This window comes from Schistocerca americana, chromosome X, assembly GCF_021461395.2.
Source record: "Schistocerca americana isolate TAMUIC-IGC-003095 chromosome X, iqSchAmer2.1, whole genome shotgun sequence".
Classification (NCBI taxonomy): domain Eukaryota; kingdom Metazoa; phylum Arthropoda; class Insecta; order Orthoptera; family Acrididae; genus Schistocerca; species Schistocerca americana.
In genome coordinates, this window is record NC_060130.1 from 765,626,105 (window position 1) to 765,642,714 (window position 16,610).

General features: G+C 38.6%; 1 protein-coding gene across 1 annotated transcript in view; it reads right to left on the minus strand.

The window, feature by feature from the left end:
- Positions 1-1,972, minus strand: part of LOC124555237 (vang-like protein 2-B) — a 74,080-nt gene extending 72,108 nt beyond the window's left edge. The window contains exons 1-2 of the mRNA XM_047129099.1: positions 1,489-1,972; positions 1,292-1,409 (exon numbers count right to left, since the gene is read on the minus strand). Coding sequence (XP_046985055.1) covers positions 1,292-1,409; positions 1,489-1,601 — 231 coding nt within the window. The 5' untranslated portion in view covers positions 1,602-1,972. The remainder of the gene's footprint in view (positions 1-1,291; positions 1,410-1,488) is intronic.
- Positions 1,973-16,610: the final 14,638 nt, after the last annotated feature.

The following is a 16,610-nucleotide window of genomic DNA, read 5'->3' on the forward strand; positions in this document are numbered from 1 at the left end:
ACACAGAAAATCTAGCTCTATTAATAAACTGACTGGCAGCAAAGCCTAATATTTACGTCTGAGCCATACTGGAAAATGCAGAGGGGGGAGGGGGGAGAGGCGGGGAGACAATGTGCCAATTTTACACAGATCAACCAAGGTAAGTGAAAGTAAAGCTTGGGAAACACATATCCTTGTCAAATACTCGCAAAGAAGGTGTAGTGTTCATTACTAAAAATCTATATTTCAAACATTTGGCAAAAAGATTTAACAACAAAAAGCTACACCACACAAATTCTACAAGCACTTAAGAAGGAAGGTTAGATTTTAAGCATCTCACAAACAATAATGCCACCGGAACACTGGCTCAGCAGCAGAAGCAAAGGTCTCGGCCAGTATATGGTACCATACCAGCAGTCACTTTATGAGCTTATGGGCACCGACAGACAACCTAAACTGGAATTTGAACCTCACTGCTCTGAAATACAAAAAGAGAAGGAAGGAAGATTGTAGTTAATAATGTAACTGACATCATAAGATAGGAAGAATATTCTCAGTTGTACAAAAATACAGTAGGAAACAGCTGCGAATGCTGCCCTCCTCAAGTAACATAGAAAATCCATAGTAGGCCTAAATGAGGATCTGAAAATTATTCCTCTTGTATGTGAATCAAGACCGTTCGTTCATATATAAGACAGGGCACAAGAGAATTTTTTTATAACATATGAGTTATGAGGCCACAACTCTGAACTTGAGTTCAGAAGAATCTAGCTATCAGGCCAATAAATGTTTTGCAAACAAAACAAACACCATGGTTCAATAACTGGGACAGCAAACTTGATTTTTGGTTTTGTTGCCGCAGTGATATGACTCAACTAATTCTTGGAAAGCACCACATTGATTTCTCTAATGACTTGCAAATACAGAGTTAGTTTCAATAGAAATAAGATGATGATCTGTGTGACAACTTAAAGTGGTACACCAGCACAAAAATTCTGCATTTCACATTGTAATCACACAATGCTCTGGACCATCAGCATATTATTATTAAGTTGTTGCTCTCATCCTCCTAGACACCCCCAGCATCAGGTTATTCACTCAGATAATAATCCACTTTGACAGAAACATACTATGTACGGCTGTAGCAAGCTCTAACATGTGACTCAACTAAGTATTATCAAAAAGTATCTTTTGTTATTGATTTTCTGCATACAAGCCCCATGCATGTTATAATGCACCAAGAACGAATTGGACAAGGGTGCCAAATAGCGCACTTATGGTCCAAGTTGTAAAACTCTATTTGCAGTCCTACCTGCGGAAGAATCTGGACTTCAATCACCTCCTGACCACCCCGATTTTCATCTCTAAGAGTGACAGACGTCTGGAAGGGTGCCATAGAATCCTCTGCTTTCCTGTTACTTCGGCTGCTCCTAGGAAAATGTCTCGAAGTGAACAAAAACGAAATAAATTGCCGACATAAAACTTAATAGGATTTACACTTCATCTTACCTTAAGCTATGATTATTATGTAGTCTGTGGTTGTTCCTGTGAGTATGACTTCGCGATCTCCTGGATCTGGTACTCTGTTCGCTCACAGCCGACTTCACAGACTCCGTCTCCATTACTAGCTACATTAAAGAAATTAAACAGCTCCGGAAAGCAGTAAATTGTTCATCACGTCTGTTCTGACCTGTATGCACTCATAGTAGTTTTATTTTAGCACCAACTTCAATACACCGTATAAGACTCAGTGATCCCATATACGCTAATCGCACGTCCCAATAATCAGACCTGAGTACGCGACTGCATCGTTTGCTGTCAAACAATGCCTTATTTCGTGAAACTATATTGCTTCTGAACCAACATGTCAAATACACTACAAGTGTAGCACAATGGGAATAACCTGGAGCTTTTCCCTCCAGCTTCGTCAACACGCGCAACATTTATAACTTCCTCTCTTATTCGGCTACATCAACACATCACATACAAAACAGCGTTGTCTTGAAAGTCTATGAACTTTGCGTACGTATCGATCCTATGACAGAAATAGTTCGATTTCATACATCGATAGTACGACATTGCGGTGAGGTCGAAAACTTGGTCGTTATCGAAGAATGTCAAATTTTGGTAGCCGCTAGATTCACCACGGCAAACTTCTCCGTGACGTCACTATCACGTGTACTTGCCAAGTTCCGACCATCGGGAACGTTTATCGACTTTCCCGATCCTATTGTGTCTGGGCGCTGCGAGTTTCTCGTGAAACTGTCATCCAATTTGTTCTTAATCTACGTCCACACATTAGTGCCAACGTTGGCAAATATTTGTGGGACAGCGCCCAAACATTTGAGCCAACATTCAGTTGAATTCGTATAAAACCAAGATAAATTTGTCTGACTTGCAGGTAGCGGGTGGTGCTTTTGTGGTTTAGAGTGTAAACAATATAGCTCCACTGTTCCTGAGATTTTCTAAAATCTCAACTTAGAAATGATTACAAAGATGACGACGAAATAACAAACCAACGGTTTCGAAATGACAAAGACATAGAACTGAATGAAAGTGCCAATCTGTGGTCCGCGTAGCGGTATTAGTCAAATGTTCTTTGATGTTCCATTGAAATACCGACAAGCAATGGAGTCGTACCAACATTGGAGCCAACGTTGGTTCCAATGCTGTTTCATTGATCCACGCACTGGACGAACACTATTAGCACCAACGTTGTCCCCAATGTGTGGCCCCTGGACGAATAGGTATCATGATTTTAGAATGATATTTCCACTCTGCAGCTGAGTGTGCACTGATATAAAACTTCGTGGCAGACTGAAACTGTGTGCCGGACCTAGACTCGACTTCGGGACCTGAGTTCGAGTCTCTGTCTGACACACACTTTTAATCTGCCAGGAAGTTTCATCATGATTTCAGTTGGGAGTGGGACTTGCACCCATCGTCATATTGATGCATGCCACCAGCTAGGGAACATTTTTTTTAGTAGTTTACCTATCTGAAGTAATGTGACTGGTTGCTGTTGTCAATATCTAATTATTTACAAGCTTGAAAGTAATGTGTGGATAACAAAGTTATATTATTCTCAGGAATGGTCAGCAAATAGCCAATCGTTGTGTGTGCCCCATTAGTATTAAAAAATTGAAACGGATTTACTGGCTGTGTATCGGTGATATGTTTATCGAGTTTGTTTTAGTTGAATTGTTCGTTCATTTGAGGACCACATACATAATGTAATTTTGTCTAGTTATACATACAAAATCATGCATGCTTTGAACACCAGGCTAATAAATGTAGTATTACTGTAACACTCTTCCGAAATCGTAAAAGTATTGTATGTATGGAGTACTGTGACTGTGGTAGCCATTCTTGCTCACGAATTAAAGCAGCAATTCATATCTTCAATTGGTACATTCATTTTAATTTTGAAAACTATTCTTGCCTTTTCTTTGAAAGTGTGAACCTGCCAACTTCATACTGGCTATTTCTAAACCATAATTATGTATTTCGATAAATACTTGAGGTTAAGTTTTCCCAATGATAAAAGAGTGATGGCTGTGTTAAATATTTTGTAATATATGCGAAAAATTACAATTCACTGCGAGAAAACTTACCTACCTTTACACTTTTGAAAGTAACAGAAATAACAAGAAAAAATGAGTTGCAATTACATTCCTGCTCTAATATCAGAATAAATTACATCTGTATAGTATTATGATGTTATTGTTTGGAAAACGTTTACTTAAGCAACTAGCGATTAAATTTTTATTTTTAGGAGGCTGGGAAAAGTTACGTTTTAATGCTTTTTCAAATATATGTCTTTTCTATGCTTTTTACTTTGAGTGGTAATTACTTTGTTTTACTAGATCATCAACATATTTCGAACATTTACTGGCATTTGCGTGTTCCATCCTTAATTTGAGAATTATTGAGAAATACAATTAACTCCTGGGAGAGAGCGCTCTTTTCCGTACATAATATCAAACATTACAGAACATACTTTCTTCAGTTAATAAGGTCCTTGAATTTTTTTTAGAAAAGACAAAAAAAAAAATCACTTTTAGATGTAGCACAATGCGAACCGACATATTAGCTAGACTTCTTTTATACTACCACGCACTTGAATCACTACGCCACTATAGAGCCTTACAACATCCAACTCGGTTTTAAATTTAAACACCGTGAAGACTTCATCTGTCGTTATGTTATTACCTTATATTTAATTATAACAAATCTTAGCCGGCCAGAGTGGCCGCGTGGTTCTAGGCGCTACAGTCTGGAGCCGAGTGACCGCTACGGTCGCAGGTTCGAATCCTGCTTCGGGCATGGATGTGTGTGATGTCCTTAGGTTAGTTAGGTTTAATTAGTTCTAAGTTCTAGGCGACTGATGACCTCAGAAGTTGAGTCGCATAGTGCTTAGAGCCATTCGAACCATTTTATAACAAATCTTACCAACAGCGACGCGTTTTCGAGAGATCTTCAATACTTGAAGCAGCCTATATCCATAGGACATACATAGTAGTTTCAAACCTGAAAAATATAATCGTATAATCGTGTCTAGGGGCAGAAAATCTTGGTACCGATCGGGTGTGCTCGGCTAGCCTTGGGTCAGCAGCTCAGAGCAGGAAAACATATAGTTGTAATTTGTGCACTGCAAGATATGGCAGTATTAAAGGCTTACATCGCCAGATTGTCGAAGATCGTGGAATGATAGCCAAAATTTTCGTAAAAATTAATGATGAAGATTTAGGAGAGTAAAAATTAGCAGAGAAACTAAGGTATAGAGGTTTCCGTTTAACCTGCAAATTCTTACAACAGATTACATTTCTAGATCATTCGCCTTAATTTTTAATCTTGAATGCCATAAACATTGCTATACCAGAACATTAGGGAAAGAACGCTGTTGCCACGATGTTCTTCTAACCTCATACTAAATATTGGACTTCTCATATGTGTAATTTATACCAAATTTCATCAAAATCGAAACTAACGACAAAGAAATTGGTATACAATACAGAGATATGTAAACAGCTAGAATACGACGCTGCGGTCGGCAACGCCTACATAAGACAACAATTGTCCGCTGCAGTTGTAATATTGGTTACTGCAGCTACAATGGCAGGTTATCAAGATTTAGGAGAGTCTGAACGTCGTGTTATAGTCGGCGCATGAGCGATGGGATACAGCAATTCCGAGGTAGCAATGAAATGGTGATTTCCCATGAGTTTATCGTGACAATCAGAAATCTGGTGAAACATCAAATCTCCGACATTGCTGTGACCGGAAAAATATCCTGCAAGAATGGGACCAACGACGACTGAAAAGAATCGTTCAACGTGACAGAAGTGCAACCCTTCTGCAAATTGCTGCAGATTTCCATGCTGGGCCATCAACAAGTGTCAGTATGCGAAACATGATCAATATGAGCCTAAGGCCCACTCGTGTACCCTTGATGACTTCACAACACAAAGATTTACACCTCACCTTGGCCTGTCAACACTGACACTGGACTGATGATGACTAGAAACATGTTGCCTGGTTGGCCAAGTCTTGTTTCAAATTGTATGGAGTGGATGGACGTGTACAGGTATGGAGACAACCTCATGAATCCATGGACCCTGCATGTCAGCAGGGGAATGTTCAAGCTGGTGGAGGCTCTGTGATGGTGTGCAGTTGGAATGACATGGGATACCTGATTCATCTACATACGAGTCTGACAGGTGACACGTACGTAAGCATCCCGTCTGATCATTTCCGTTCATGTCCGTTGTTCATTCCGACGAACTTGGACAATTCTAGCAGGACAATGCGATACCCCACACGTCCAGAATTGCTACAGAGTGGGTCCAGGGACCCTATTCTGAGTTCAAACACGTCTACTGACTGCCAAACTCCCCAGACATAAACATTATTGAGCATATCTGGGATGCCTTGGAACGTGCTGTTCAGAAGAGATCTCCACTCCCTCGTACTCTCACGGATTTATGGACAGCCACGCAAAATTCATGGTCTCAATTCCCTCCACCACGCTTTCAGACATTAATCAAGTTCATGGAACGTCATGTTGCACCACTTCTGCTTGCTCGAGGGGGCCCTACACGATATTAGAAGATGGACCAGTTTCTTTGGCACTTCAGTGTAGAATGTCTCATTTTCTGCATTTGCAATTTAAATACCTCATTTCTGACGCGTTTGTAAGTTTACATCTCGCATAAAAAAAAAACCTACTTTGTCATGGTTCTGACCATTAAAAACGTGCTTTGGCATTTTGCTTTACTTTTCTCATTTTCATTAACAGTGACAATTTTCATTTGCTTTTTATTTATCAGCAAAAACACTAATGAAAAGCACACAAGCAGCTTTTATTTTCAATTCACACTGTTGTACGATACTAAAGTAAGTTTAACAATCAATAATCTTGAATTATTGCAACACATTTTGCATCTTACTGGCAAACTTCTTCATCTGAAAGATCTTTAGCAAGAAAATTTCCTATATCAGTATGCGTTTGAAAACAGTTTGCCGAATTTTTAAAATGCGGTATTTCATACACTGACAGAAAATACATACAGTTTAGATCGTGCTCTAATAATAGGATCATTACGCTAACTAGCTGACATTACAAAATCTGTCAACTTTTTCTGATTCTCTACGCCTGTGCAATACATTAATAACTACTCCTGCACCTCCAGGAGTGTGCAACATATTTACTAGTGTTTGTGTTACTGGCAAATTCAATTCGCTGAAAGGAATGCTACATAAAAATACATAGCTGCTCGTAAACTGTTGTAGTTTGATCCGAACTTTTCGAGATAACTACACAACATCTTCAGGATCAAATTATGCTTTTGGTTAATGAAGGGAACCAATGTCAGGCGATTGTGCAACCTTTGGCGGTAAACACGGGATGCAGATCAATCTATCTGTGTAGACCACTGCAGTCAGAAACGTGTAGTATTAGTCAGTTAAGATAACAAGAACTGGAATATTTTTCTTGTGAAAAATTACTCGTAGTTTACGGACAAGTTATCTATGTTTTTAGTTGTGGGATATATATTCGAGGAATTTTTTGTAAAGTGCTTCATTACCGTAAACTATAGGTCCTAAAAACCGCATGAGCGGCTTAGGCACTTCGAAACATTGTGATGTGATGCCTGTAACAATGTACATGAGATTAAAAACTTCAGTAATTAATGTACAGTTTTGAATTTCGCGCGGAACGAATCAAATCCTCCTTGTCCTAAAGACCGGTCCACACACAGCGATCTGTCTGCGCAGACATCGGCGCAGATGACGTGCGTCTCGCGGGCCCCGAGGAATCGCTTCATGACGTCATCAGTAAGGCTGAAAGCGTGAAAGCGCTGCCTGGTGACTAGACCTGTAAACAACTCTGTTGACGTAAGTGACGTCACATGTTGGCCACAGCGTTTATACAGACTTGCCATCAGCTGTCGTTTTGGAACGTCAAATCAATCCAGATTGTTTGAATGAAGCTTCAATTAACATAATTAAATGTAGAAAGAAGGTTTGAATGCGAATAATCTGGATTATAGTGACATGATAAATCTGCAGCATAGTCAAAGTTACATATTAGAGTCGTACGTGATAACAACTGATAACAAATTATTGGTCGAAAGGCAAAACACATATTACGCATTGAGGACAATGTGTATAAATGTTTTTAACGCATTAACTGCAGCTTTCCACTGTAGGCTAACTACCACTGAGACGTTTGCAGCACGAATTTGTCTTTGAATATGTAGTGGAACGCGCATTCCATTTTTCCAGTTTGTGTACGATATCTGTAAGTAATATGCATCAAAACACGTCGGATGATTGTTCATTTTCTAATATATGTTTTTTGGGGATGACCCAGTAGTTTTATTTTCTTATTATGAGAAATGCATTAAATGTGGGAAAGTGCATTTAAATACGCCGCAAACAAATATTAGGCAAAGCCACACGTCTGTCTGTTATCACAACCGTTATTTCTCATTCGCTGTGTTCCACAACTGTCGACGAAATTATCGCTTTTCAACCTAATGTAGACCTCAGACTATGCTACAAATAGTTATTACTCCAGCCAAGGTTTCTAGGGAAAGGGGGGGGGGGGGGGAAGGGGGCGAAATCCAGTATACTGCTCTAGCCCAGATATGTGCTCTTGCCCAGTGTGTGTTACCGATATGCTGTTTTTCTGTAAACAAACAGCTATATGCCAATCACATCTCCCTGTAAGTAGTTTCTCAAAATTCCAGTTTATGTGATCTTAAGATAAAAAGAGCTCAATGAGGGAATATTAATAGATCGAAGCAGTAAGCCTACTGACATCTCCAAATTGTAAGACTGCTATAAATGCAAGTCACTGATTGTCAGAGTGTATCAGTGGGACAAAACATTTGAAGTAAATCACAAAGCTTAGGTTAGTTCAACTATTACTTCTTAATATAGTAGGCAGTCACAATTTTCTTCCGTATTTTGATGTACATACATACTACACAAGCAACCAAATGGTACCTGGTGGAGGGTACCTTGTACCACTACAAATCATTTTCTTTCCTGTTCCACTCGCAAACAGAGAGAGGGAAGAAAGGCTATCTACCATCCGAACCCAGATATCTCATGCCTTCTAAATTTTCTCAATAGTGTTGTACAAAAAGAACATTATTTTCCCTCCAGGGATTCTCATTATACTCACACATAGTTTGAAACTACTGGTAACTTATATAGCATCCAGACTCTGAGTTGCTTCAATGTGTTGCTTAAATCTGACCTGGATCTCAAACATTGGAGCAGTACTCATGAATGTGTCACATAATTGTTCTGTGTTGTTGTTGTTGTGATCTTCAGTCCTGAGACTGGTTTGATGCAGCTCTCCATGCTACTCTATCCTGTGCAAGCTTTTTCATCTCCCAGTACCTACTGCAACCTACATCCTTCTGAATCTGCTTAGTGTATTCATCTCTTGGTCTCCCTCTACGATTTTTACCCTCCACGCTGCCCTCCAATACTAAATTGGTGATCCCTTGATGCCTCAGAACATGTCCTACCAACCGGTCCCTTCTTCTGGTCAAGTTGTGCCACAAACTTCTCTTCTCCCCAATCCTATTCAATACTTCCTCATTAGTTATGTGATCTACCAATCTAATCTTCAGCATTCTTCTGTAGCACCACATTTCGAAAGCTTCTATTCTCCTCCTGTCCAAACTATTTATCGTCCATGTTTCACTTCCATACATGGCTACACTCCATACGAATACTTTCAGAAATGACTTCCTGACACTCAAATCAATACTGGATGTTAACAAATTTCTCTTCTTCAGAAACGCGTTCCTTGCCATTGCCAGCCTACATTTTATATCCTCTCTACTTCGACCATCATCAGTTATTTTGCTCCCCAAATTGCAAAACTCCTTTGCTACTTTAAGTGCCTCATTTCCTAATCTAATTCCCTCAGCATCACCCGACTTAATTAGACTACATTCCATTATCCTTGTTTTGCTTTTGTTGATGTTCATCTTATATCCTCCTTTCAAGACACTGTCCATTCCATTCAACTGCTCTTCCAAGTCCTTTGCTGTCTCTGACAGAATTACAATGTCATCGGCGAACCTCAAAGTTTTTATTTCTTCTCCATGAATTTTAATACCTACTCCGAATATTTCTTTTGTTTCCTTTACTGCTTGCTCAATATACAGCTTGAACAACATCGGGGAGAGGCTACAACCCTGTCTTACTCCCTTCCCAACCACTGCTTCCCTTTCATGTCCCTCGACTCTTATAACTGCCATCTGGTTTCTGTACAAATTGTAAATAGCCTTTCGCTCCCTGTACTTTACCCCTGCCACCTTTAGAATTTGAAAGAGAGTATTCCAGTCAACATTGTCAAAAGCTTTCTCTAAGTCTACCAATGCTAGAAACATAGGTTTGCCTTTCCTTAATCTTTCTTCTAAGATAAGTTGTAAGGTCAGTATTGCCTCACGTGTTCCAGTGTTTCTACGGAATCCAAACTGATCTTCCCCGAGGTTGGCTTCTACTAGTTTTTCCATCCGTCTGTAAAGAATTCGTGTTAGTATTTTGCAGCTGTGACTTATTAAACTGATAGTTCGGTAATTTTCACATCTGTCAACACCTGCTTTCTTTGGAATTGGAATTATTATATTCTTCTTGAAGTCTGAGGGTATTTCGCCTGTTTCATACATCTTGCTCACCAGATGGTAGAGTTTTGTCAGGACTGGCTCTCCCACGGCCGTCAGTAGTTCCAATGGAATATTGTCTACTCCGGGGGCCTTGTTTCGACTCAGGTCTTTCAGTGGTCTGTCAAACTCTTCACGCAGTATCATATCTCCCATTTCATCTTCATCTACATCCTCATCCATTTCCATAATAATGTGCTCAAGGACATCGCCCTTGTATAGACCCTCTATATACTCCTTCCACCTTTCTGCTTTCCCTTCTTTGCTTAGAACTGGGTTTCCATCTGAGCTCTTGATATTCATACAAGTCGTTCTCTTATATCCAAAGGTCTCTTTAATTTTCCTGTAGGCGGTATCTATCTTTCCCCTAGTGAGATAGGCCTCTACATCCTTACATTTGTCCTCTAGCCATCCCTGCTTAGCCATTTTGCACTTCCTGTCGATTTCATTTTTGAGACGTTTGTATTCTTTTTTGCCTGCTTCACTTACTGCATTTTTATATTTTCTCCTTTCATCAATTAAATTCAATATTTCTTCTGTTACCCAAGGATTTCTACTAGCCCTCGTCTTTTTACCTACTTGATTCTCTGCTGCCTTCACTACTTCATCCCTCAAAGCTACCCATTCTTCCTCTACTGTATTTATTTCCCCCATTCCTGTCAATTGCTCCCTTATGCTCTCCCTGAATCTCTGTACAACCTCTGGTTCTTTTAGTTTATCCGGGTCCCATCTCCTTAAATTCCCACCTTTTTGCAGTTTCTTCAGTTTTAATCTACAGGTCATAACCAATAGATTGTGGTCAGAGTCCACATCTGCCCCTGGAAATGTCTTACAATTTAAAACCTGGTTCCTAAATCTCTGTCTTACCATTATATAATCTATCTGATACCTTTTAGTATCTCCAGGGTTCTTCCATGTATACAACCTTCTTTCATGATTCCTAACTCAAGTGTTAGTTATGATTATGTTGTGTTCTGTGCAAAATTCTACCAGGCGGCTTCCTCTTTCATTTCCTAGCCCCAATCCATATTCACCTACTATGTTTCCTTCTCTCCCTTTTCCTACACTCGAATTCCAGTCACCCATGACTATTAAATTTTCGTCTCCCTTCACAATCTGAATAATTTCTTTTATCTCATCATACATTTCTTCAATTTCTTCGTCATCTGCAGAGCTAGTTGGCATATAAACTTGTACTACTGTAGTAGGTGTGGGCTTCGTATCTATCTTGGCCACAATAATGCGTTCACTATGCTGTTTGTAGTAGCTTACCTGCATTCCTATTTTCCTATTCATTATTAAACCTACTCCTGCATTACCCCTATTTGATTTCGTGTTTATAACCCTGTAGTCACCTGACCAGAAGTCTTGTTCCTCCTGCCACCGAACTTCACTAATTCCCACTATATCTAACTTCAACCTATCCATTTCCCTTTTTAAATTTTCTAACCTACCTGCCCGATTAAGGGATCTGACATTCCACGCTCCGATCCGTAGAACGCCAGTTTTCTTTCTCCTGATAACGACATCCTCTTGAGTAGTCCCCGCCCGGAGATCCGAATGGGGGACTATTTTACCTCCGGAATATTTTACCCAAGAGGACGCCATCATCATGTAATCATACAGTAAAGCCGCATGCCCTCGGGAAAAATTGTTCTATACGGGTGGTGTAAGTGATCTTCCCCTCATTTCCAGTCACAAACTATATTCATCTTCCCAGAGGAAAGAAGTAACAACCCTGAAAGCTAGAAAGGTTTTTTTTTTTTAAGTGCTGTTTTTCTCTCATACTTTATACAAGTCATTTCATAATTTGACAATGAGTACTGTCAGCTGTTCATATAATGGTAACATTAAAATCCTGTTAATTTGAACCTTAGTGTTAACATTAACTAGCAATTGCAGTCGTGAGTCGAAACATTATGTTTAATTATATTTATAGAAGGAGAAGCTAATAAAATATTTTTTTTTACTTTGTATTTTTTTATTACCTTAGGATTTTCAGTTTTCTGCCTGATGTCTAGCAGCAACCTGTTAAAGACTTTCAATCAGAATGTGATATTCCATTCTGAATCGTAGGCAGGGATGTATAGCCTACATGGACATTGTTTTTACTTCCAGTATTTTGCAAGTTCATTTCACTGAACAGAGTAAAATTACCCCTATTATGAACAACAAATACTTTTAGGGAGTAAATATGTTACATGTAAGTGAAAGACTCCGAAGGGCTCTGAAAAGACTTTTGTAAGAAGCTGCGCTATCAATTTTACACAATAATTTTACTCACATGGATAAAAAGTTTTGTTAACTTGCCACATCAGATTTGAATAAAATCGCAAGCTTTTCATAGCAGCCACCATCACCGTCACCAGTAATGGTACTGGTGTGGTGTACTGTAGCAGCACATTAAAAGTGAAACTTCCTGGCAGATTAAAACTGTGTGCCCGACCGAGACTCGAACTCGGGACCTTTGCCTTTCCCGGGCAAGTGCTCTACCATCTGAGCTACCGAAGAACGACTGACGCTCGGTACTCACAGCTTTACTTCTGCCAGTATCTCGTCTCCTACCTTCCAAACTTTACAGAAGCTCTCCTGCGAACCTTGCAGAACTAGCACTCCTGAAAGAAAGGATATAGCGGAGACATGGCTTAGCCACAGCCTGGGGGATGTTTCTCATTCTGGAAACATTAAAAGTGTTTCAATTGAATTGATTCTGCATTATTTCTCTTGCTCATGTTCTTGACATTAATGCTACCAAGTTGTGTTCTTGTACAGTAATTAGTTTCCATGTAATAACATGTTAAATATAGAAAGTTTAACTGTAACCAAGCAGTAGTTTTCTTTGATGACAATATCAGTTCCAGTGCAAAACTGAATTTCAAAATCTGTCTTGTGGGGTGAAAATCCATTACTGCTGCTATCTTGTGCTGACAATGAGATGACTTTCATAGAAATACTGAATTATTTCATTTGTAATACAGTTTCATAGTTTTTGTAGTTGCTCATGACTTTTACACTTGCATGCAATATATGTAGCATCTGCATACAGAACTATCCTTGAATTTGGGGAGCAGTATTTTGTCATTTACATAAATCGACAAAAGAAAGTATCCCAGTACAAAGTCCTGGGTACCCTGTATTACATGTCAGTAATTTTAGATCAGTGTATGCCACTCGCCATTCTTAAGAGTGAAAACTGATTTGTGTTAGATAAGGTTTTATTAAACTGTGAACAATTATCAGCATTATTACCCAGCCGTTTTCCCAGAGTATTTACTATCTCTCTCTACAAGCAATTGATAGAGATTAGCTTTCTCATCTATAGCTTATCGCAGAAAGTTCAGTAACACCTTCAACATGTAAGGAATTGAGCACCAACTATTGGCACTTTTGCAACATCACCATAAGGTTTGATATCCCTACTGAAAGACGAGCAGAAATTTTTTGTTAATTGGTGCATAATAAGGTTCTTTTTTGGTATACCAGTGCTCAGCAATAACTGAAACATCTGGTTTATTAAAACATGCTATTATGTCCAAATCATTGTGCTTACTTCCTAGGCTCGTAAAGTTTTGGAAGATGATCTTTGTTCGCAGGAGGCTCGTAAAGTTTTGGAAGATGATCTTTGGTCGCAGGTTGCATTGTCACCACATGTTTTTTCTTTTTTTTGTTTGTAACCATAAATATCCTCATTGAGTAAATCAGATGTACTTGTCAAACTGGGAAGAGGACACAAAAAGGTCACACATGTACAAAATAATAAAAGGAAAGATTCAAAACGAGTTTCTTAAAGCAAAATGTAAAACTTAATTGTTTTTGGATATATTACTTACTTATATCCTTCATTCAAAAACTTAAGAAGGCTGTTAGTTTAGTGTCTTCAAGGCATAATGCTGTTTCACTGAGCATCGCAACAATCAAGCCTGAGATAGTGGTGTACTATGAAGAAATTGATGCACTGGATGCGAAGTGCACTGTTTAGTCTACCCAGCAGGTGTTCCAGAAGATGGCCCTGCACTATTCTATAGCATCATGAATATTTGTGTGGTATATACATTAGTGATATATTCATCACTGACAGAAAATTTAATAATCACATTTTTCCTTCAAGTTTCTGAAATGGCAGTTGATGAGATCATATCTGAAGAGACAGCTATCAACCCACACTTTCAGCATGAAGTAGGACTACAATTACCAGAATTCTGAAATGTGGATCTAGTAAACCTAGAGTTGCTCTAGGAAAATAAGTAAGATGTGACATGTGTCCCAGATCAAAGATGAGAAAATGAAAGGTTGCTGTATTAGTTATAGCACACAAATATGCAGTGACTAAGAAGTGTGAAATGACTGTGTTCAAAGCTATGTAGACTTGTTTAATTCCTGGTTTAAGTCATTCACATTATTTCGTTGCTGTGTTTCCTGCTGCCATCCATTAATACCAGAATGTCAACAACTACTTTGTTACTTCAAAATCTTCAACATGTTCACTGTGGCTGACACAAAGGTCAATAAGAGCTTTTAAGTGTCAGCTGCAGTGAATGTGCAAAACAAGAAAATTTTTGCTATTTAATTTAAAGGCCTATTCAGCTTCCTTTTTCAGGCGTGTTTATTTTTAAATATTAAAACTGATGAGAGTTTCATTACAAGACCCCTAATTTTGAAATCTGGATGACATCATCCCAGCACTGCAACGAAATATGCACCATACACAACAGGTTCAATGTAATCTCTCCTCTCCACAAATTTGCACTTCAGATGTGTTATATGTCATATATATGTTATACATCATATAATACTACAGTTAATTTTCCATATATCTGAGCAAAACGAGTTATTGTGTGTCCATATTTATCTGATCTAGGCATTGCATCTTTCCCTTAACTTCAGTGTGCTTTACAATAAAATTTGTATGAAAAGTTTTCTGTGTAAATTACCTATTCTACAGCTAATGCTTGTGTAACCCAATGTGCCATTCAGGTGGGTTTACTGGTGTGTCAATATAATTGTCAGGTTTGGTTTGAAAGGGGTTCTTGAAATATATTCCCACATAAATTTTTATCTATTCTCGGTTGCAAAATATATTACACACTGTCAGTGCCATTTCAATGCAAAGATTTTAAGTCATGCTGGGGAATATACCAATAACATAGTTGCAGCATACCTCAGAAATTTAATTTTAGTTGCTTCAACCAATGACAATTACGGACCAAGTCTTGCACTGGCCTGTTTTGTGTATTAACCCGTTGGCTGGCATGAAGGTGCCGGTGGTCACAGCAGATTGCTCTGCCGGGGCCAGCACTGATCTCATGGTAACAACCAGGTATCAGCAATTTTACACTTTAATCTTACCGAGGAAAAATATTTACTTATATTTGATATCCCTTACCATTTCAAGACAAATTTTCGGTTTGCGGTATTTTTATTTAAATGACTACAAAGTTATTCATGAATTCAGTTTTAGATACATATTTAACATAATATATTTAACTGTGTAAAGGATAATTCCTGAAACAGTAATTAGCATTCTAGCTGTATCTTTTTAGCCAAGGCTGTACAGATGCATATACTTCACACTAGTTCCTAAACGACTGCTTAACACATTGACTACCATGCTGCTGACAGCAGAGCAGCACACTTAATGCTGTATTCCAGACCCAATCATGTCAGGGCCAAGAAATGCAGAAGATAATCTCTCAGGGAGTACTATAATCTAATAATGTAAACTTATAACTAAAAAGGCCATTTCCAATTATGTCTACCAAGCAAATCATGCTTTGAGTCAGTGATTTCTTTTGCCATAACTGACTAGTGAACACGCATGCCATAGGATGGTGAATATTTATACTTTGCCTGTGAGAAGCAGCTACGCACATAGTCCAATTTATGTTGAAATTATCACCTGGGTATTTTAATTAAATTTGGTCTACTATACGCAACATGATAAAGGAATCAAAAGAAAGACACACACAGATTTAATTTCTTTATTAACAATGCTCGGATTTCCACATCACCATGGAGGTACCAAGCTGGATGCGTTACTCGTTTTTTTACATGGCGAGTTTCCCCAGTAGGCCTATAAACCATGAAACAGACAAAAAAGCTACTTCTCGTTGTGTTGTCTTCTCTTCCTTGGACTTTCACTTCAGAAACTCTGAAACATCCATTACAAAAACACATTACACCACGCACAAACCTGGATTCAGTCACTGCAATTCATATCTATTTTACTGTCAAAAATACTGACTATGAACAATGATTAATTGTGAACATTCAAAAGTTTTCAAATGTGCAGGTTACTGTTAGAATACAGTTACTACACAATTTTTGATCAGGAAAAAGTTACGATGATTGCAACTTAAATACCGAAGCCATTTGTTATGAGAATACGCCGTTACCACAAATAATCCACATAGATGCATTGAAAGAAACTTTACTGAGTAA